Source organism: Hermetia illucens, chromosome 6 (genome assembly GCF_905115235.1).
Source record: "Hermetia illucens chromosome 6, iHerIll2.2.curated.20191125, whole genome shotgun sequence".
NCBI lineage: Eukaryota > Metazoa > Arthropoda > Insecta > Diptera > Stratiomyidae > Hermetia > Hermetia illucens.
This window is the reverse complement of record NC_051854.1, coordinates 39,072,461-39,096,772: the sequence shown is the minus strand read 5'-3', so window position 1 is coordinate 39,096,772 and position 24,312 is coordinate 39,072,461. Positions and strand designations below refer to the sequence as shown.

General features: G+C 36.5%; 1 protein-coding gene across 3 annotated transcripts in view; it reads right to left on the bottom strand.

Moving 5' to 3' along the window:
• Nucleotides 1-4,685: 4,685 nt before the first annotated feature.
• LOC119660257 (protein tramtrack, beta isoform) overlaps nt 4,686-24,312 on the bottom strand; it is a 75,215-nt gene continuing 55,588 nt past the window's right edge. For 2 of the 3 annotated variants that reach the window (XM_038068711.1, XM_038068712.1), the window contains exon 7: nt 4,686-8,882. In XM_038068711.1, coding sequence (XP_037924639.1) covers nt 7,882-8,882 — 1,001 coding nt within the window. In that variant the 3' untranslated portion in view covers nt 4,686-7,881. Of the gene's footprint in view, nt 8,883-17,712; nt 19,795-24,312 lie in introns of those variants that run through there. The other variant, XM_038068714.1, reaches the window with a different exon arrangement.

Below are 24,312 nucleotides of genomic sequence, written 5' to 3'. Positions count from 1 at the left end.
GATTGCGGTCATATTTGACTTCCTGACATACATCGCATTGATTTATGACAATTTGAACCAATTCCGCTAACTTTGGATAAAAAATTTTATTTTTCAAACTGTTAAAAGTTTCTTGAATACCTGAATGTACACTTTCTCTAACGTGATACAAAGAAATTTGTTTCACTGCTTCTACTTCAGTTTTTATATCTTGTGCTCGATATGAACACCGGATGAATGTAATTTGAGGATCGTTAGAGTACATTTCTCTAAGTTTCTCTTGTACTATATTGTATTTTGTGTCTGGAAGTTCTGAAAAGATTGCTGTAATTCCTTTTTTAATATACCGTCTGAAAAGTTCACCTAGGTTTCCGAAATCGTGTTCAGCTATATAAATAATTCGCCTTTTGTGAATAATTTCTATTTTCTCTGTTTTGTTGTTAGTTAAAATTAGTTGCGTTTTATATTTATTGACGATCTCTTCCTTAATAGGAATATGATCGAGAAGCTCTTCCTCAGCAGAATGTATTGTAGCCATTGTAACGTCTTCTTCTTCATTAACAAGAACTTGTAAATCTGAATAGGAATTAGTGCGATTGTCGCTGTGTGAAGCATTTTCACGTTCCTCCTCTGTTTGATTAATTCTACTTAAAAAATCTGCTACGTGATTTTCCTTTCCCTTCATATATTCAATTTCATATTGGTATTCACCTAACTTTAATAGCCAGCGTTGATGCCGAGGTGAGAGGTCTTTGCCTTTATACTTAGCATTCAGATATTTGATTGGCTGGTGGTCAGTATAAATTTTGAATTTATTTCCGTAGAGGTATGGTCGGAAATAATTTACGGACCACATAATGGCGAGAAATTCCTTATCGGTTGCGGAATAATTTCTCTCGTGAACAATTAATGTTCTTGAGGCAAATGAAATTGGATGGCCGTTTTGGGATAAAACAGCACCTATCGCATAATTAGATGTATCGGTAGTGAGTTGAAAAGGCTTAGTAAAGTCTGCAAGTCGCAAGATGGGATGAGAACTAATAAGGATCTTAAGTTTTTCAAATGCGTCTATGAAGTTTGGATCATTGGGATTGACTTTTATGCCTTTTTGCAGATATTTCGTCATTGGTTGGGCTACTTTCGCATAGTCTTTTATAAACTTTCGATAATAGCCCGTTAAACCCAAAAATTGTTTTATTTGTTTTTCATTCTTAGGGATTTTTATGTTTTCGATTACGCTTATTTTTTCTGGATTAGGTTTTAATCCTTCCTTAGTGATTACATGTCCTAAAAAGGTTGTCTCTTTTTGCATGAAATTGCACTTATCGATTTGCACTTTTAATTGGTGTGCATTCAAAACTTTGAATATATCAGATAGAGATTTCATGTGTTCTTGCAATGAAGTACTGAAAATAAGGATGTCATCAAGGTAAACAACACATGTCTTATTAATGTAGTCTCTAAGAATGTCATTCATCAGTCTTTGGAATGTCGCTGGGGCATTTTTAAGACCGAACGGCATCCTTATAAACTCATAAAGACCATGCGGGGTTACAAAGGCTGTTTTCGGCCTATCCTCTTTCTTAACGAGGATTTAATGATATCCTTTAGCAAGGTCAATAGTGGAAAAATATTGGGACCTTCCAAGTTTATCTAGAATAGAATCTATATTTGGTAAGGGGTACTTATCGTCCACCGTTACATCATTGAGTTTCCTATAGTCGATTACTATTCGGAACTTTTTTTGTCCTGAATTGTCAGCCTTTTTCGGTACAACAATCAGTGGACTCGAATATTTCGAATTGCTCTTTTGGATGATTCCTTGTTCTTCCATTTGAGCTATTTGTTTTCTCACTTCCTGCTCATGGCAAGGTGGGAAACGATACAACTTGGAATTAATTTGTTGGTCCGTGGTAGTTTTTATTTCATGAACTATACTTGTAGTACTGGTCAATTTATAATCTTCTTTATAAAAAACTTGTTCAAATCATTTGACCAGTTTCATTACTTCCCTTCTTTCTTCATTATTCAAGTGATCTAATTTCAGATGTTTTATGTAATCATCTTGGGTTTGTTCTAATACGCAAACTTGTTTGAATTGGTATGGGTTATTGATAAAAGGAATTATCTTGCCGTTGAGTGTTACTCTTTTTCGCTCTATATCTATCAGAGTATTCAGATTATCTAGCAGATCGATGCCTATTATGAACTGATACTTTCTATTTGAAAGGTCACGAACTTTTCATCTAATCCGTGCCTGTGGGGGGGATTCAAACTCTTCTGGAGCTGGAGTGTGAATTTCGAAATAGATTGTGTCTTTACCGGTAATGGTAGTGAAATGAATAGGTTTGATTTTGATTTTCTGGAAACTATTTATTCGTTCATCTACTATACTGAACGAGGATCCAGTATCTATAAGAGCTAAATATTTCGTATTTTTTATTGTGATTTGAATCATAGGTAGTTCATCCGAGGCTAGTTGTAAAAAAAATTTTCCTCTTCCTTTGAACTAACTAGGTTTGACTCAGGTTGTTCCCTGGGTCCATTTTCACTTCTATAGGAATTTCTATTTTCGTTGTTTTGACTAGTGGATTCGACATTATCGATTTCCATAGGAGTCACCTCTTGGTGTTGTCTACTACGGCCTGAATTCATCCTAGAATTGCCTGAACTCCGTCTGAATTGTCTTGATCTATTAGGGTACTCTTCACGATTATGATTGTTATCATTGGGATTACTATTATTATTATAGTTTTTGAGTTTCCAATTGAGGATTATTTCTTCTGTCCTGGGTATAGTCGTTAGAGTAGTTGCGTCTATTGTAATTTGTCGTAGTGTATTGTGTCTGTTGTCTTGTTTGTTGGGAATCACCTTGATTTTGAAATGAATGATATCGTTTAGGAGAGAAACCTTTCGAGTCAGATGGGGACTGTCTATTTTTATCTTTTATGGCATCCACGTTTCTCGCTGAGTTAATATTTTTAATTTTTCGAAACTCTGGCCTAATGCAGGAGTTTTCGTATCTTCTCATTTGCATGATTTTTATTATTTCTGATATATCGGACAATTCATAAATTTTGTCTAATAGGACGCCCTGTGTCATTTCTTTACATATATTGACCAATAGGGAATTAACATTACTTAAGTCTATGTACAAATCATTTTTATAAAATAAAATAAGCTCATCGGCTTTATTTTTAATTTTTTGAATTTCTATAGCTAAATCACTTACTGTGTTAATCCTTAAACTGTTAATTTTCCTGTAGATATCCGCTGGTTCCATGTCTGGTTTGAAGCGAAGTTTTAAATTGGACTTGATCAGCTCCCAATCATCTGGTGCGGGAATATTAATAATAGCATCCTTTGCTGCTCCTTGTATTTTTTCAAAATATATCTGTCTGGTTGCTGCTTTTCTGATCTCCTCGTCGTTTATAGAGTTCAGATAATATTCGGTGCTACTGATGAAGGCATTCAACGAAACTTCGTTTGTCCCTGTAAAGCCTGTCATACACCTAATTTCCTTCGGAATTTTGTCTCGCGAATCTCTAGAAGTTTGCTGCATGGTTATTTGTTGGAGTACCGTTGCCAGCTGGCCAAATTGTAAATTTGTATTTTGGTTCGCGGTTAGTTCCTGAACTGCAGCTGCTAATTGGGCTAATTCGACTTCTCTTTCTTGTAGTCGTTGATGTAATTGTGCCAGTTGCTGTTCCATGTTTTCTGGAAATGCAAACTTTCTATTCAATGAAAAATACTTATCTCGCTGGAGTTTTCGGTCGTTCATTCGATGCACTTAATTGCAATTTTATGCACTGTTTCTGTTTTTTATTTTGTGCTTCTTTTTGGCACTTTATACACTTTATATGCAGTATATACACTTATATATTTTATTTGGTTTTATTAAATCAGTATATCCTTCGCGGCTTCTACTGATTGGCAATATTATTATATTGGTATGTAGAACGGCTAGTCTTCTCGACAATACCGCCTTTGAAAATTTGTTATGTTTTAAATGGGCAAGATCTCGGGCAGCCTCACCCGTGTTTCAAGCAACTATTTTGGCCTCAGTTTTCTGCTCTTGCTAATTTATTTTTAAATTGACCGAATACCTTCGCGGTAATATCGGCTTAGTTTTTTGTTAAGTTTTAATTTGTTAGTCTGGGTTAGGGCCAGCCCCAGAAAAACTTTATTTAATTAATGCAAATGAGCTCGGAATTTTCCTTCGCGGCTTTCTTCCAGAGTTTTTCGTTTGCATTTATCACAAGTTTAACCGACTGCGCCAATTACGTGTTCGGACCAAGCGGGAAGGTTTTTAAAAACACACGATTTATAATTCACTATAAAACTTTATTTCACACACAAAATTCAACTAAACGTAACTTATCTGACTGAATTTTAGAGACTGGTCACCGGAGGTTACGTTGCACCTATATTTATTATACATAATTTGCTGATCTTGCGTCTGGACTTTGGAATGAAGTATTTGCTGATGTGCATTTTGTGTTTCCCACGTTTTCCAGAAATTGTCTAATGTTGCACATTGCGGTTTCATATTCTAATGGGTCAGGTGCAGACGGATACGTAACTAGCTATCCCCTCCAGATGAAGTTCGGCCGAATAGGGTAGTCTACTCATAAGTTATTACAATAGTTTGAATGACTTCAAGCTCTAATATGAGATGTTTTAGAAAAAGAAAAACAAACTGTGACTTTCAGAAAAATGCTTTAATACATTAGAAAATATCAGTTATAAAAGATTACAAATATAAAAATTTAAGATAATGAATTAAAAATAAAGAAGATAATTCGATATAATAAAAAAATTAAACAACATTACTATAATGTACGTAAATGTAAGATGAATTCACATTTTCTCCTTAACTCAAAGTCTGAATTAAATTATCGTATTTTACCATATATTATATTCGTGAGAACAATTTTATATTCGATTTAAATTTTTGCTATGCATTTCTCAATATTATGTGGGTATGTGTCTGTGCCGAATTGAATGATATTCGGGGAATATAAAATTGCTTTCAGTGAATTTCCTAACTAAAGTCTTGTAGTAAGAAGATTTGAAAAACTGCAGCAGTTATTTAACTCTCTTACATTTACTACTTTTTTACTTTTTATGTTTCACTGGAAGTCAAATGTGTTTTGTTGTTTATTTATTTTGGGTTAAATCTAATTTGTAGTTGTTAAGTATTTCACTAGATTTAAATTATTTAATATATACAACTTGTACTGATTATTTTAGTAACTGTATCATATTTTAACTTGTAGTAAGGGGTTTGGGAAAAAGGGGCGTGAGGTTGGCAGGAAGATGGGCTTACTTGAAAGTCTCAACAAAGAATCGATTATAGAAAAATTGGAAATTAAATTATCAATTAGGTTGTTCAAAAATATTGATAGCTGCTGAATAATTGCATAATCAATCGGAGAAAAAAAAATGTTGTTGGTTGCATATAACATGTTTAAGAGTAAGGAACAATCGTCCGCCTCAAATAGCACTAGCCTCGAACGTAAGGAATACTATGCCGTACGAAAAAAAGCGGGTGCGGTTGGTGATAGCGGAATTGTTTGTTGTTATTATTTCCATTATCATTGAAGAGAAATATCTCCCTCATCGAATTGAGTTATTACATTTTTCTATCAAAAAAAAATATAGATGGACGGTTTTGGGCTATTGTACACTGCGAAATCCTTTCATTTGTGTATGATCAGCTCAGTTTGGTCGTAAGAACATAGCTAAGATTCAGCACGCCGTAGATATGACCTGCCCTCAATGACGACCTCCTCTTAGCCTACTCCTACCACTGTCAAAAATGAACAAGATTCCTATATGCCTACGCTGTTTGTCTAGAATATTTTTCAAAATGAAATACCCATTCCGTAAATATTCTCCGTTTTCATTTAAATTAAAAAAAAAATATTCCTTCTCTTAAGAAGGGCCACTAGAGCTTTGCTTATTTTTGAGCAGTTAACGACGTTGCTAACTAACTGGACGACTGGCTGGCTGGGAAGGTACTGCGACAAGTTAGCTAACAACAAGCCATTATTGCGTTCTTTACATATTCAAGAAAATTATTGTTGTGACTTACGGAAAATTTTGATGTACACGTGGAATATGACGAAATGGATTAGTGGTTGATTGCTGGATATTTCTGCTTTTATATTATTAGTATTGGCCCATTTAATCAGTACAACTGAATACGTTGAGGATTCTTAAGACGAATTTTTTTTTAAGTAACGAACATTGAAATTCTTCTTCGTAAATCAAAAAAGGACCGTTTGATTTATATAGTTTTGAATCAATAACAAAGCATATTGCGTGGATGGATGTCATCATGTCAATGTTTCTCTTTTTAAGTCTAACAATGAATATCTTTTCAGCATTATACGTTGTTGCAATCAACGTTTTGTTGTTCTTTGATTACTAACGAGAAAGTATTTTGTTAGGACAATCAAATGATCCTTTTTTAATTCACTACTCGACAATTTCTATTGAGTAACAATTCTAGCGAATTTAAATTAATAACTTTAATATTTATTGAGTATTTACAATCGAAAAATTCGTTAGTAGAAACAAAAATTTTGATTTATCACCATATCATGAAAATGGTCACCGCATCATTCAGCTATCTGGAGATCACATAAACCACATTATTCCTTGGAAGATATGCAACGCGATAGTTGATATCATTAAAAATTTATATAGTTTTCAGCTTCTACAAGTTTGCCACTAAATAAAATTCAAAATTCAATATTTTAAATGGATAGTAACAAGAAATATTGAAATTAGACGCTTATTGCTAAATTATTGTATAAAAATAAATTAATTGGATTCTACTCTTCTATTCTGCCGAATTCATAATTCTTTTCACAAATTATTCATTATTTTCTCTGCAAATAACTATAATTCCGGAAAGGCGGTCTAGCATGAATTAAATTTCCAAATATAATTGATAAAGAAAACAAAATCTCCATTCGAAGTAGATAATTTTTACATATTTTGTTCGTTTTCATTCTATGAAAATTGTTCAAATAAAGTAGATTTGTTTTTAGTATTATACTATTTATCTAAAAATTGTATAAAATATAATCTTACTATTCCATGTACGTATCACTTAAGATTAGCGTAAGATTGCTTTAACGGGGAGGGGGGCAATAAAACTAGGAAAGTTCAAGGCACATAGCACCATGTAAGTTGATTTTTATCTTAACTATGTATAATTTATCAGTTTATTGATATGTGTACCGAAATAATATTTATCTCCTAATCAATAGTTATTGCGTTTTGTGCTCGGTTATTTGTGTTTTGTAATTCTACTTGCTAAACCTAGTCGTATCGATAATATTCAATGTTTTTTAAACAGTTCTATAATAGTTCATTATTACATAATGTCATTTCGCTTAATAGATTGCTGCAATAGCATAAAAATATATATCCTTGAATATTGCTTTGTTGCTAGATATTTATCCCTCGTAAACATATATTCATTTCAGATTTGTGTTTGCTTCCAGTACTTGTGCTTTCAAGTCCATAAGTGCGTTTAATTCAGACTTTCTTTTCACAGAATCTTTTTCAATGGACCTTAATTTAGACTGCGATAAACAAATAGTTCTAAACTCATTCAGTAGAAAATTGTGCGAACTTAAACGACTAATGAGTGATGACTCTCCAATTTACAGGATGTAGAGCTTGGGCGGTGTACTTTCTTTTCTTCAAACAAGATCGATGAACTGCTTCAAAACAGTTCTATTCTTATTCATATATTTTTATGCGATTAACTTATTGCTAGTCGAATAATTACTATATCATACTACAATCTTAGCCTGATAAGAACATGCACCAGTTGATTAATTCAATTTAACAAAAAATATGGATTGGCTGGAGAAAGTGAGCCTATTTCACTTCCTCAGTATCCATAATCGAAATACTGGGCTCGGCTATTGAAATGGGCAGAAGAGGCTGATCGAGGATTTCATCCTTTACGAATGCTACATTGTCTCGAATTTCATGGTCGTCTTGACTCTCTGGATTTTCACCTCCGCTGCTGCTCTGATTGGTATTAGGCGTCGTATTCTCTACAATGCTCACTCGTGGTGATATTGATGAGGATTCGTAGCCAATACCTGGATTCTCGCCCGCCGAGGGTGACGAGTTTTCTATATGTGAAAATAATTGAGGGATATCGCCTGCAGTCGCAGCTGTTATTAAGTAATTCAACGGATGGTGGTAGTTGATTTCTTTCGGGATGAAGCATTCATGAGTTGTTTTCATGTGATTCTTCATTTTATCCGGCCGGGAGAACTCCTTGCCACATACTGGACAAGGGAACACTTTACGATGTTTTCCTTCGTGGTAGAGGAAGGCGTGCCTCTGGAAGCTGTACTTATTTTTGAAAGTCTTTTGGACATTTTCTTTCGCACATTCGGTGCATTGGTATATTCCTTCCGTTATGCTTGCATAGCGGAAAAGATCCAAGCCTCGAACGGACATTTCCGTAAGATGCTCGGCTTGATCATCCAATGAAGAAGTAGCTTTCCGACGAACACGTCTTCGCTGAGGCGGTCTCGCAGAGTTTGAGGATGTCGGTGAGGTGGGATCATTGCCGGCAAAATCCGGTGAGGATGAGTTTATTGACGATGCACCGGCATTGCTCATTTGAATTAAATACTGTGTGCGGAGATTATTGGCGGTGGTAATCGACACTTCATTTGTGTTATTGTTGTTGAGAGAGTCATTCTGCAATTGTTGCTGAAGTAAGCTATTCGAGTAGTTAATGGACGAATTGGTTGAACTTGTTGCCAACGGATTGACCAATAGCTTTTTCGATTCGAGATCAGGTTTTATACTTATACCTAGTAAACGTTGGGTAAGTTCAGGGGAGTTGTTAACAATATCTGAAAATAAACAAAAATGACTGAAATTAGCTTCCAATAGAGAAAAACCTAATTCTATCTACCTAAATCACTATATATAACAAAATATCATATATTCAAAGGAAAATTCTTTGAATGTGAAGAATCGGGCTCCATAGATAGTTTTATGATATTCTGGTTCGTCCGCATCTGTGGTATCTATTTAGTGAACAAAAACGAGTACATTTGCATGATAGCGTTGAAACCTGATTGAAATCGGTTGTACTCTAAACGAATGTGCGGACAGAATAGGAAAAGGTTCAGTTGAAAACTTGTACAGTGTTTAGCCAGAATATTTTATGATTACAAATTTCGGAGAGACTTTTGTAGAGTGGAGTGAACATTTTTAACGTGAGCTGGTGTACAGCCTATGTCCTAATAGAATCAAGTGACTTGTGGGATTGCTGACATACTACATGGGGTGATAAGTCCCTGGGCTGACATAAATGTTGGTGTAAGAAAAAATTCGTATGACATTTCAAAACATGGAAAGCATGAACAACAAGGAGTTATGTGTGTTAACTAAACATTGTGTCTTAATGGGAAAAAATACTGTCCAAACAAGAAATTGGTTTGGAAAAGTGTTATAGCGAGTCTGCCAATTCGAAAACAATGATTTGTAAATGGCTCAGTAGCTTTAAACATGGGAATACATGCATCGATGATGCTTCTGGACGGCCGAGAAAGGTTAAGGTTTAGAAGATATCGACGAAATCCACTGAATCATTTTAAATAACCACACTGCATCATTTCAATGTCAATTGGAGACTGAATACACTCGGCTCGTCCAACAAGGTCTGGATACTTTGGGTTGCAGGCCATGCTGGGTTGGAAGGCAACGAGGCAGCGGACGAACTAGCCAAGAAGGGAGCAGGGACGCCTTTACACGAGCCAGAATCTTTCTGTGGAATCGGAAACGGTTTCATGGCTATGAATCTAAAAAATGAAGAGGAACGGTTGAGGGAACTATATTGGGGGGGCCTACCAGGGATGGAGTAGTCCAGGGTGCTTATTGGGGGATACGAACCCATACGCACAAAGGATTGCTTAAACCTCACCAAAAAGAACCTCCGAATCATAGTGGGAACTATCACCTAGGGAAGCTAGGGATATCTGCGGACACTGCCTGCAGGTTTTGTGAGAAGGATGACGTAATCTCTATGCACGTCCTGGGACATGGTCCGGCACTTGTGCAAAGTAGGTCGAGGCATCTGGGAGAACACTTAAAACCAGATGCAAAGCTGAAAGATCTGGAAGTAGGGAACATACTAAAGTTCCTAACGGTTATAGGCCTGCTTGAGATACTATGATCAATAGGTACACTATAACCAGTAAAAGGGGCACAATAATTCTTCAAGGAGGCGGTGCGAGTTTCCCTTAACAGAATAATAATAATAGCTGGACCTCGGCGCAAAACCGGGATGTCTGGAGTTCCTTATTAAGGCAAGCCTAAACCGGATACCGGTTATTCCGCCGTTGATGACGATCAATATCAATTAGAACGTGTGCAAAATATCTTGTATGAATAACTACATATGGAAAAGGTTTGTGCACAATTGCTGCCGCATTTTCCCACAACCACAGCTTAGAGTTGTTTCATTGTAATCTTAAAGAATTTCTACGACGGTTTGTGACAATGGATGAAATGATCCAGTAAAGTCTAGCAATGAATAAGGCGAAAGTCGCTCAAAGCATATTTTTTTCGATGTCCTTGAAATGTTCTTCAGGCTTTTTGCCATTTAGCGCGGCCGGATCGTTTTCATCGAATGCGCCATTTTACTCGGTGAAAGACCACCACCATCTAGCGTATCAAGCCATTCGGTATTTCAGTCGCCTTTTTGGATATTTTCCATTTGATGTTCAGTCCATCGAAGATGCCTATTTAGCAATTTTTCCACGACCGATGCAATCTCATATCGATCGTGAATCCCCTCATTTCGAAAACACTGATCTAACGAAACATTTTTGTTTGTATTACCGCGAGCGCCGTTCGTTGTCTTTTATAATCAACCAACAACTAGTACCATAGAGGGCGACTGCATAAGCACGTATCGATAAAATATATGAGCCAAGATGCCATTGCGGCTCAAATCGTTGTGTGAAAGATGAAGGCACTGGGCAAGAAACCCCTCGTCCGGACAGAAAAAAAAACAGAAGAAGTCCGCGCTTAAGTGCAAATTGCAAAAAAGGTTCAAAAACTAATACATGTTCCATCGGAATTCCAAAGTCCTGTTGATGCAGATTAAAGAAATTTATTTATTGGCATAAAGGGCTCCTAATTTGATAAACTTAAAACCACACATCTAGACTGTAGTTGTCAAGAGGTGTAGGAATTGTGCATTGACAAGCAATGGCGAGAAAAATATTAAAAATGAGGTCTCACGTTGAAATATCAAAATTAGTGAAGTGTTCGCGGGGAGCAGTTCAGTCTGCTATTAAAATTTTTAATGAGACAGGCTGCCACGTTAACAGATCAAAAGCGGGTGGAAAACGTACATGTCAGAACAGGGAACCGAGCCAGTTGAGGATTTTAAAAAAATTGTCTTGCTGCGGTTTTGCGGACAAAAATAGAAATGTTATTAGTGCTCGTACCGCAAGAAGAAAGCGGAAGTGGATCTTAACGGTTGTGGAACCAGAAGGAAGTCGTAGCTCTTGGAGCGAGACAAAAAAGAATCGCTTGCATAGGTTGACGACGTCAAGGAACGTTACACGGTCCCTCGAATTAAACTTTCGTGTAAGTTTACATATGAGCGTTTACATAATATTAAGTTGCCCTCTTCAATGTTTTAACTGTAATTATGAAAATGATGACCAAATTCGAAAATAGGTATTTTTGTTTATTCGCCGGCATAGAAAACGTCGAGTGTGATATTCGTAAGATGTCGTCTTGGGGAAGAATATTATCTCGATTGTGAGACCTGCACCGGGGAAAGTTTTATGCTGTTGAAATGTATGGGTGTTAGTGAGGTCAGAGAAATGCCTTTTGTGAAGGTCGGATAAACAGTGACATGGCTTGGTGTCTCTATTAACGCACATTTTCGGTAACACCGACTTGCACTAAAAATCAGCTACCACAATGGATTGATTTAGAGAGAATAACATTGTCTTGTTAGATTGCCGGTCCTGTCCCCAGATGTGAACCCCATCGAACAGCTATGGAGCACCCTAAAGCACAAAATAAAGGAGCATAGCATTACATAAAAAACAGTGCTCAAAAACGATTTAAACTACGAATGGAACACCACAAGCGCTCAACAATTTGCGAAGCTAATATAGGGGTATAACGTAAATGATAGCTGTTGTAATAAACACTGAAAGTGGATCAACAAAGTATTATTAATATTGTATAAATTATACAACGCAATCGATTAAATCACTAGAAGAATTTCATTTTTTCCGCTAAATAAAAACAAGGCGGGAAGCTAGATGCTTCAGGTATGATAGGTTTTGTGTACTTCTTTTATGAAGAAATTTGAGTGTGCATTTATCCCATTAATACGTAATACAGGGTTCGGCAGCATAACTTCCTTTTTTCAAAACTCAATAAAAACTATTGTATGCATTGGAAAATATTTATTTATTTTTTATAATGTAGGTACATGTCTAAAGTTTTTATTTACATTGTTTTGAAGATCAAATCTGTTAGGTGACGTCCCCCATTCTCCATACATTGCGTAAACCGATTTCTGGGCGTTTGTCATGACTCTTGTTAGCATAGCAGGTGTTATGTTGGCAATTTCTTCTTGGATGTTGGTCTTCAAATCTTGTAGGGTTCTTGGACGGTTCACATAAACACGGGATTTCAAAAAACCCCATAGAAAAAAATCACAAGGGGACAGATCGGGAGAGCGTGCCGGCCATTCCAAATCGCCTCTAATTGAAATAAGGCGCTCTGGAAAGTGTTCCCTCAAAACAGCCATCGATGCTCTTGAAGTGTGTGCTGTTGCATCGTCTTGTTAGAACCAAGTGTCCCCCAAATCCAAATTTTCTAGCCGTGGGAAAAAAAAATTCTGTAGCATGTTTACATACCGCTCCGAATTCACTGTCACTGTAACCTCATTTTCCTCAAAAAACCAGGGACCAATAATTCCAGCTGAGGAAATTGCACACCACACTGTGACTTTGGGTGAATGCAAAGGCTTTTGATGCAATTCTCGAGGGTTGGTGTTAGCCCAGTAGCGCATGTTTTGTTTGTTAACCGACCCACACAAATGAAAATGGGCTTCATCGCTAAAAAAAACAATAGCACCCTCGGGAACGACATCAAGAAGAAGCTCACACGCATTCATCCGAGAATTGAAGTCACGTTCTGAAAGTTTCTGCACTATCGCCATCTTATAGGGATGAAAATGAAGATCATCACGAAGAATTCTTCTCACAGAACGATCGGATAGTCCAAGGGCAGATGCGTGTTTGCGCGCAGAACGCCGTGGCGATCGCAACATTGACGCTCTCACTGCTTCAATGTTCTCAGGTGATCTAACGGGCCGAGGGACTCCAGTTCTTCCTTTTGTCGCACTTGCAATTTGTCTGAATGTAGTGACCCATGTAAAAATTGATTTGCGGTCTGGGACGGGAGCCAACGGGGCTAAATTAAAGCGATTCCGAAATGCACGCTATGTTGCAATAACCGAACATCCGCTTGAAAAGTAAATCTCAACGGCAAAGGCACGTTCCTCACTATTCCAACGCATGATGGCGACTGAACCGTGTTGGGATAAAACTTTACAGTATCCCCTCTTGAACGAGACCACTAGCGCTCCGGTATGACATCAACTAACTGAGTGGCGCGCATTTTAAAAAGGGAAGTTATGCTGCCGTACCCTGTATATACGTTGAATATATCCGATATTCGATGTGGTATTGACATTTTACGTTGTGGGGAGTAGTAATGTGATGTGAAAGGGCAACTTTGACCTGTTATAACTTTGTTAGTAATAGCAGGATTTCCATCAAACTTTCCAATATGGCGCTTTATACCTTAGTATAAAGCGAGACTTTAATCTCACTGCAAAATTACGCGCATCTTGTATGTACTTAAGGGAGGTTCACAGTAAATTTTCAATAAATAAAAATATACTATTATTAACTTCATTGTAACGGGGAGTATTTTGAGTCCTAGATACCAATTGCATGGACTACCATGATTTTAAGCTTTTTCGGTTAGGTACTTTCTGAGAATGACCCCTTCAAGTAATCGACTTTTTCGGGGCTCCACATTCCTTGCCTTTGTAACTAATATTAAAAAAATAATATTTGCTTTGAAAATTATTAATCGAGACCTTTCGGGTTTCACAGTCCGCACCTTTTCACCAAATTTCGTGTCAATCAGTACAATCGTTTCTGAAAAAAGTGTGTGTGAACGACAGATAGTGAATCGATTTTAATAAGGTTTTGTTTCCAACAAATGACAACGATCCAAAATACATGGTCATTAAGGAATGGAGGGGGGGAGTCAAAAGGAGTTTCCTCAGCCACCTTAGGCCCGGATTTAAATCCGAAAGAAGACTTGTGCACGTACGTCGAAAGGAGTTAGGTAAAAGAAAGGTAAGGAGCAAAATGGGCTTGAAGAATCACATTAAGGATATCTAGGGGCCTATTCTTGTAGAAGTTACCCAAAAGCTTGTAAAGGTTAATGAAAGGAAGATCTCGCGCAATTTTAAAAGCTAATGGCCATTACATAGAATATAAATTTACAAAATTGTTGGCTTAATATTGTTCATTTTGTATTCAATTTTAAGAGTCTCAAGTTTTTTGTGTAAACACAAAACCTTATTAAAATCGGTTTACTGTCTGTCTGTCTGTCCGTCACACGCATTTTTCTCCGAGACGGTTATAGCGATTGACACCAAATTTGGTAGAAAGGTGGGAACTGTGAACGCTCACGCATACAGTGAATTACATCCTTTTACGTCAAATTTAAGGGGGGTCCCTATACATGCAAAAGGGGGATGTAACATTTTTTTTCACCAAATATAGCCATCTAGGGTATCAAATTAAAGGTCTCGATTAGTACTTTTCAAAGCCGATCTTAGTTTTGACATTCGTTGGAAGGATGGGGAGCGCGGGGGGTTGAAAGTGATCACTTCTTTAAGGGGGCCATTCCCAGAAACTACCCAACCCAAAAATCTGAAAAAAATCAGGAGGCTGCCACTATATGGTGCCTGGGCTCCGAAATACCTTTCATGCCGATATCTGTTTAAATAAAGTTAATAATAGTATATTACTACAATTTTTTGTAATTGGTTAAGTTCATCCTAGTACCATGAAATTTTGTAGTGATATAGGCTATAATATAGAGCATGATCTTACCAAGTTTGGTGGAAATCGCACTATTACTAACAAAGTTATAATACCTCAAATTTGTTGCTTCTTTGAAAATTAAAGACTTCATAGTCAATATCACCCGGAAGTGGCTACTCTCACATAATATATGGATATATTACGTGCTACGTACTAAGAAATACACAAAACCTTTTGTACTTGAAGCGTCCACCTTCCGGTTTCCCGGCTTGTTTGTTTTATCACTAATTTTATTGTTTAAAATAAAAGTAAAAAAAATGGTAGAAAATGCACACACGAATATATTATTATTTTTTCTTCAATAGTTTCTTTAAAAATATGATATAGCTTTCGAGATATTTGACTTCAAATAGTATTGCAGTATTTACCGAATTTCTTATTTGGTTGACTGTATATGCATATGCGTATTTCGCAAGTGACAATTGTTTATATGTCCGTACTGTGTGAGTTTCGAAGTATAATCCAGGCGGGAACATTTGCTATCAGAGACGGACATTTGTTTAAAACAAGCACAACTTTTGGTCTGACAACAGTTTGTCTGGAACAAATATTTTATTTACCCGAAACGAATATTTCTCTGTCTGACGCCTGAAATGAGTACTGACATCTGTTTTTCTTTTGTCACATTTCAACTAACGACCGAACCAGGTTGTTAGTTCCTCTGCTCATTGAAACCAAAACACAAATTGCTTTAGTTAAAAGTTTAACTAGCCAATGAATAAGATGATTCATAAAGCACAAACGGCACTGCTCATGATTTCGTGATGATTATGATTATGGTGATTACAATTGCACCATTACATGATTACAATCATAATCACGAGCTGTACTTTCGATTACAATTGCGTAATTACGTAATCATGTCCACTTCCCGATTATAATCGTCATCATAATCATCACTACCATTTTGCCCATCTCTGTTCTGCACCGAGATAAATGATTTAACTTGGTTGGAGGGAAATTTCGAGCGTGAAATTTGCTTAGACCGAAAGTAAAATTCTGTTCAATTTTATTTAAATTGTATTTCAAGTTGAATAAATAAAAACTTCTGCTTTATCAGTAAAATATTTTTTGTTTTTAATTAAATTTTCTCATACAATAAGGCAAAAAAATAAAACATAAAAACTGAAAGATTGCACAAATAAAAATATGAATATTTTTTTTCATAATAATTAATCATAAACCTAAGATTTTTCTTAATAGAAATAAGTTTTTTTTTTGTTTTCGCTCTTTTGATTCCAACGCAAATAATTGTTATTGTTATTAGAGAACATAAGAACAAAAAAAAAGGTAAATACAATAAATGATAAAGTTTCCTCACTTTCATATCATTCAATTTAGGTTTAATCGCTATCATTATATATATATTTATTTTACTTTTTTCCACATTAAATTAATATGCCTCTGTGAAAACTAACAAAGTAGTAGAAAAATCTATCGTGTAATTCTTTGTAAACAATATATTAGTGGAAATGGGAATTCATGATAATATTAATGGAAACCCATCATTTTGGAAAATTTAGCCAGTTATTTCGTCCAGGATCGAACTAGTGGAAATTGCTATTGTTTGTCTCAGTTTTAGATAGCATTACTTACTTACCAATACCAAAATTCGGAAGCAATACCAAAACAAGTTTATATAATTTTGAATAAATTATTTCAAATTCCACAAGAGTTTGTTTTTTTTTTTTGTTAATTTCCTTTGGAACTAATTGATCAGTAGAAATATCGCTTGGATAAGAATATCCTTTAAATGGAGGAAATAGCTTCCAGGATGATATTTGAATTCTAGATGTTAAGATGTACAAAAAATAAAAGGCATTTTTGACCTTTATTTTCCTTACTCACATGCGTTTATTGTCGATCTGAAGGTTTCATTATGATAATTAATAACAATTTGGAGTAAAGTTCCTCCACTCTCCCGCTGACAAATTTTTACATTTACATTTTCGCTACAACCCTTCAATTTCAATTAATCCGAAAATTCCAAAGTTGCTCCATCACTCAATCGTATTGTATTTCGTCATTCCGATACAAATAAACTAACGTTATATAATAAACATAAAAATAAACAACAACGATGACGACATATTATGTTTCCATGCGTGACGGTGCAGATTGATTTGTTAGCAAACTTAATTGTTTCCTTTCCTTTCCGTTTAGATTTTCCTTATAAAGACTTTAAATAATTAAATTATAGAAAAATAGAAAAAAAAAATAAGATGAATACAATTCCGATTTATAACCGGTTCCGAGAATGAAGAAAGAGTAATAAAGTAGAAATGCCTTATCTTTCAATTAACTTTATGCTATTCACATCACTAATTGGATTTTAATTTATTAAATATTTCCTGAACTTATACTTCCGTTTCTGTGTAAACAATTTCTATCTACTTATCATAATATAACTTGCATAACTAGGTCTAGTTTTAGGTTCGTCTAACAGTGATCAATATTGTGAGTTCTAGTTAATTTGAAAATGGTTTTGATTCCCAGTTTTTTTGTTGTATTTTGTTTTTTTTTCATTACAAGCTAGAAAATATAATGGTTCATTTATGTCTTATGAAATATAACATTTAATTTATAGTTTTTATATTAGTTTTAACTCCATATAGTTAGGTATGTAAAACTAAGTTTTTTCTATCAATTTATCATTATGACGTTTTAATTTTAAATTTGGAATATGGAAGCCTTTTTGAGGATTGCCATTTAGATAATGCCGTTAGTATTTTAACGTGCAATGGATGTAAAATGATATGCAACAAAAAGTAGTACTGGTGATTGTCAAGGCACATTGTCACAGATCTCCTTATTGCTTTCCGGTATCCAGGACGGAAATAATTTGAATCCATTCAACATTTTCAAGTGTCATTTCTGTGAGATCATCAAAAGATTACCTCCTGTATTCTATGATAAAAAACGGTGACAAATGGGGAAGAACCAGATTTTAGCGTTCATAAATTTTCAGACCATTGATGAAGTCCAAATCGGGTAAGAATATTTGCTACAATATCATCAATTGACTAATCGCAGTACCCCAGCCAGTCGAATCGGACAATTTATGATACCGAGCTGATCTTACTTTCCGACGGAAATCAGCAGTATTTTTCTCTCATTTGGGTTTTGCGGATTTTATAACTAAATCTTCAGAATCATTATTACAATCGTTAAGTGACTAAATCAAAAGCTTCTTACTTAATTTTTCCTCAAATTATTGCATGATTGAAGCATTTACGTAGTACGAAAGGCACTGTAGGTCATATAAGGCACTTTTTCGCTTACATATATGCACTAAAATACTAACGGCACTTCTAAATAACAAACGTAACATAATTACTTTTCGATTCACTCATTCATATCGAGAAATCAAAAATTGATTGAGAACAAATGAATTCTTTAAAAAGAAAAAAAAAACAGTGAATGCAGTGATATAAAGAATTGACTCAAAACCCAGAAAATGCAATGCGAAAGGCCAAAAGTCCTTGTTTCTGGATTCATCGTTGTTTCTCGAAAGCACCACATTCCCTTTGACAAACAAAAACAAATATTTTATATAATATATATAAAAACAAGATATATTTTTTAAAATATAAAAAAATAAGAATTGTATTACGAAAGAATTTAATAATAAAACGGTATCATTAATTATTGGATAATTGTTAATTTATTGCTTCTGTTGATGTTTGTTCTGCAGCCGCTTGAGCTACCGACGCAGACATTATCTGATCGGAAAGTGATGCCCCTAGTGAGCTTGCAATCATCTGTTCCGATAGGGAAGCCTGCTGTGGCGGTGTCGTACCGGCTGATGCCAATGTCGACGAAGGATTTTCTATTTTATGGATAATCTTAACATGCGCTGTCATATTATCTTTTCTTGTGAATTCCTTGAAGCAAAACGGACATGGGTAGACTTTCACATTGCGCTTATGTGACGTCACATAATGCCGGCAGAAATTACTAATGTGGGTGTAAACACGCGAGCATACTTTACATCGGTACGTATGGTCGCCTTCTTTGGTACAAAAGTCTCGAACCGATCCTTCGGAATCATCAATGATATATTTGCCTGTTCGATTGCTTGTCACCTGAGGTTCTACTTTAATGCCACTCTCGACTTTTAGCAATGAATTCGATTTTCCCGCGCTTGTTACGAAACTGCTTCCGAACATATCAACGAATTCATTATTGTTGGTGGGATGAAATTGGTTAAGTCCTTTAAGGTCATTACTATTTTGCTGATCTTGACTAAGACCATTTTGTTTAAGTTTTGGACGTTTTGTAAGCTTTGGCATTGGTTTTGCTTTTATAATGGGGGTCAGTTTTGGAATAGTGTCGATGCTGCCGGTACCTCCGGCATTCAAAATTGTCACGAACCCGGCCCCTGGCTTTGATCGCGCTCGTGCACTTTTGGTTTGATTTGGAGTCGAGGTGATTTGCGGCTGTGGGAGAGCATCTTGGGATGTGGTTGAATCAGCGTTGGGATCATATTTAAATTCTACAGGTTCATCATATTCGTCAAGCATCAGTTGCGGTTCCATGTAGCCGGCATCCATTGGATCGTCGTCGGAGTCGCTGTCATTTTGTTCAGGATCTGAAAAGTAAGTTGTGCAATTAAGATTTCTGCAATTCAGTATACCACTTGCATCTGGAGTTATTGTGTTATTTTTAATCATATTGATAGATGAAGATATGTTTGCCTTAATATCAAAGAGAAAATAATTGTCTTTTTACATTATTCATTCCGCATACTAAACAGCTTTTGCATATACGCAGGAACCTATTACGAACTCCGTCGAGTCGAAAAGCGACTTCATGGATAGGAAAAGTAAGTTTGGGAGAACCAAAAGGTCTGTAAACTTGACATATACGGGGAAAAATCGTACCAGGCGCGGACGTTTTACCAACAGCAGGATGAAACCTTCTCTACTACGTGCTCATCTCGTTGAGAAAAAAAAGAGAAATCTAACTTCCGATCGCATGGGCATATTGGAACGATTAGTTGAGTACTTGTGCTGCTCAAAACCCAGGCGGCGAGTTGGAAGAGCCACCAACTGAACAGAACGGACAAATGCTGGCACCATTAAGCATAACAGAAACGGTCCGTGCAGCAATTCATCTGTTTAAAAATCGCAAGTCACCAGGAGCCGATGGAATTGTTAAATATGGAGCCGACCAACTACACCAACTGGTTCATGAACTTATGCTCAAGCGGCAGCGAATCAATGCCTCATGGCTGAAAAAGAGACATAAATACAAGCATACATAAACAGGTAAGTCAAATAAAGCATACTTAAAAAAGGAATATCACGCAGTATAGCAATTATAGAGATACCACTTTGCTGAGCACCAGCAGATATTCTCTGCTATTTTGCTAGATCGAAAGTGGCAGTGGTTAGGTCACACTTTAAGGAGGGGCGCCAATTGCATTGTGGACTACAATATACAGCGGAATCCACTCTCCTAAAATGGCTGTCCAGTGGGTCGCCCCAAAGCACTTGGCGCAGAAGAGTTGAGGAGGAGTGCGAACATTTCGGGAAGTCGTGGGGAGTTGAAGCGCATTTCAAGTAACCGCGAGCGAGGGCGCTATACCGCACCAAGCGGTAAATGGCGACCATATATATTTTTTTTTGTTGAGGATGCTGGGAGTCCTGAGTCCGCATCTACTTGATGACGGACCGGACCACTTGGGAAGCAACTTACTTGCTCTTTTGTGGGCCACGGGTTAAACACCCAGGTTTATCAAAAATGTTGACTGACGGTTCCGTCCAGAGCAGTCCGTCATTCAAGATTTTTGATAAACTTCGGTGTTTAACCAAAAAAGAGGAGTCTGTGGAGCACAAAAGAGGAAGTAAGTTGCTGCTCAATCTAATTCGCACTGATGTCGTGTTTGCGGTTATATATAAATGAAGCGATTACCACTTGTCGCTACTTTCGGTCACGCTCCTCCCAGGGTAGAGGTGAAACACCGTCCATTGAGTTGCCTCTACCCTGGACGAAATCGCCAATCAAGATTTTTGATAAACCTGGGTGTTTAACCCAAAAAGAAGAGCATTGTCCACTCTACTTTACTTTCCTTGATTTAAAGGCATTTGATCGCGTACCACTCAAACATATTTGGTACGCAATACGACTATATCACAGCAACAAACGCTCTGGTTCAAACTGCTCTACTGCTATCTGAAGAGCAAGTTTGAAGTGGTAGATATATCAAAACTGTCTCAAAACTAAAATTTCCAAAACCTGATTCTGAATATATTGGCCAGCGACCAACATTAAAACTTCATCTTGCAGTAATGGAGACAAGATTTTACGCTAGATCATCGGCATAACACGCTTTGATTAGGTCCGAAAGGAGGAAATCCACAATTGATCTAGCGTTGTATCAATTGTGGATCTCGTCACGTAATCCGCACTGATAACAACTCACTAAAATGGGCATGAATATCCAAGTTGATGGGGAGCAATTCAAAGATCGACTGAAGGAGCGATAGCTTGATACGACTGGGGGTGATTTGAGAATCTCTCGACTCCACTCAGACCAAGCCTATGATGCAATCCTCCTTAGGGTCTGTCGGAAATTGTCAATAAAGTAATAAATTCTCATACGAGTTAGTTGTCGTAGTTGACAAAAATCTGCAGTAATAAATTTGTGTGAAATATCTATAAACAATGATAATGATTTTTTTTTAATGAAGTTTCCAATAGCTCGAAAATTCTGTGGAAATAACTAGAAAATGACTAGCGCAAATGCCGGCTAATTATCAACTACTAAAGAAGTTGGATTTACAGCCAATGGCACAGTAAAGGGCCCGCCAGATGCAGCCCGTCGCGGACAGGTTATGTCAAACAGCACGCGGACTAGTTTTATACAACAAGTGATTTAATATGCACTGCTGCGAATATTGTTTCAGAGATGATATCCAATGAAGAAGAACTCCTACTTTTTTTTCGGTATCCATTTTCCCTGTCCGTCGCCAACTCTGTAATTTTTCACAATGCGTCCGCAGTCCGCCGCGGTAAACCGCTTGCTGTTTGACTAGGATGATGCAATATTTCATAACACAGAGTTCCCAACGGACATCACGTGTTCTATTTGGCGAGCCCTTTAACCTCAATATTATCAAAAAATAAAAAAGTTCTGAATTATACTCTGTCATTGTTATTTTTTGAACATATGGTATATTGTTAGCAAAGGTAAAATAAGACCGTCTTTGAAACAAAGCCCTATCCCCCTGTGCGCTTAGGATCCAAACGAACACATCTTGATACAATTTTATGGTTTTTATAGTTACGCCTATATTGCGGACACAGCTCCTTTTAGGTATGATATTTCGAACTGCACTTTACAACTCAGAGCCGACCTATTTTTTTCTCGACAAACAAAAAAAGTTAACGGACGGTTTCGTCCAGGGCAGAGGTAACTCATCAACCCTCTGCCATGAGAGCTAAGTGACCGAAAGTGATGACAGCTGGTAACCGCTTTATATATAATCGCAAACACGCGATCATATTGAAGTGAAATCCATCGTATGTTCAAACCTAAACTTGTTGAGGATACAAAAAGTCCTGAATTCGCATCCACTTGATAACGGATGGGATCTCAGATAGATATGTGAAGCACTTGACTTCCAGATTTTACGGCACATACTCTTCTTAATGCTGGTCTACATTTGAAAGATTCAAAAGCTTTTTCCCCCAAATGGAAGAAAGTGAAAGGAAAACAAATGAATTCTCCTTTCCTTTCATAGGAATCCAACAACGATATGAGAATGCGCAATTGATGCATTGAGGCCAACCCTCAATATCCAAATATCGCAGACTCATCTGTTTCTTCTTCTCTCCAAAGAAGAGAAGATGGAGAGAAAATAATGACGAAATGTACCCCCAATCTAATTTCTTTATTTGTCGTCCGGATAGCTCCGTGATTAGAGAACAAGACTGTCGTAGGGAAGGTCGCGGTTCAAATGTCACTGATGGCAGTGGGATTTGCATCATGACTTGATGTCGGATACCAGTCGATTCAGCTGTGAATGATTACCTGAATCAAATCAGAGTAATAATCCCGGGCGAGCGTAATGCTGACCACATGGACTCCTACAGGATACCGTAATCGTATAGGGTAGCGTTACGGTCTTGAATGAAGTTTTCTAACACACTTCAAGGCCTTGATCCAAATGGATTGCTGCGACAACGATTATATTATTAATTTCTTTGTTTAAAGTCAGACCAAAGATAAAATATTGAGGACAGCCAGGTCAGCCTCTTACTACATGTTTCTATTTCTAACAGAATATCTGCCACCTTGTTCTTCCTCCCAACAACGAATAAAAGAAGTTTCAAATCCATTATTTCATATTTCATTATTTCATTATAAACGAAACGCAAAAATCTATTCTTCCATATTTGATGTCCGAAATTGGATAAAGAGGAAGCATTCGGAACGGCTAGGCATAACATTTCACCGCATTCCTCCACTTGTAGCCTAATATTGACTTCTAGAACACGGGAGAAGATACATTCTATTTTCTACCCTTCCTGCTTTGGAATCACAAAACTGATCGCAAATAAAGCATTGAGACTGTCAGGCATAGCACGTCGTCACGTAGCTCCATTTGTAACCTAATATTCAGAGACAATTAGGAGGATCAAGAGAAAATCCTTGCGAAGAAGAAAAGCTAATAAACCAAGTTTCCAAAAAATTTTTGAGAGGCTTTCCTTATAAAGTTTAAAGTTCAATCTTAAAACAGCTAGCAGACACAATTACAAGACTAACGAATAATTTTGCGGTATGTTACGACGAACAGGATAGGAAACATTACAAGATGAGATAAGATGAAGCAAATGAAAGCTTGCCTCATGAGGAGACCGCGTGTACCCAGAAAAATGTAAAGATGGAGTCCTAGCAGGAAATACATTGTCATTATGTCAAATATTGCCATCTCCATTCAGCAAAAGAAAATCAGAGTTGATGGAGGTAGCTATTTTTCACTGTTCAACTTTTATGGAACTTAGAAATGAAATGAAATGTTGGGGGTGACCAAAGTGACAATTTATTTTACAGAACTGGAAATATTCGGTCCATATGGGCGGTTAAGTCCTTTTTTATTCC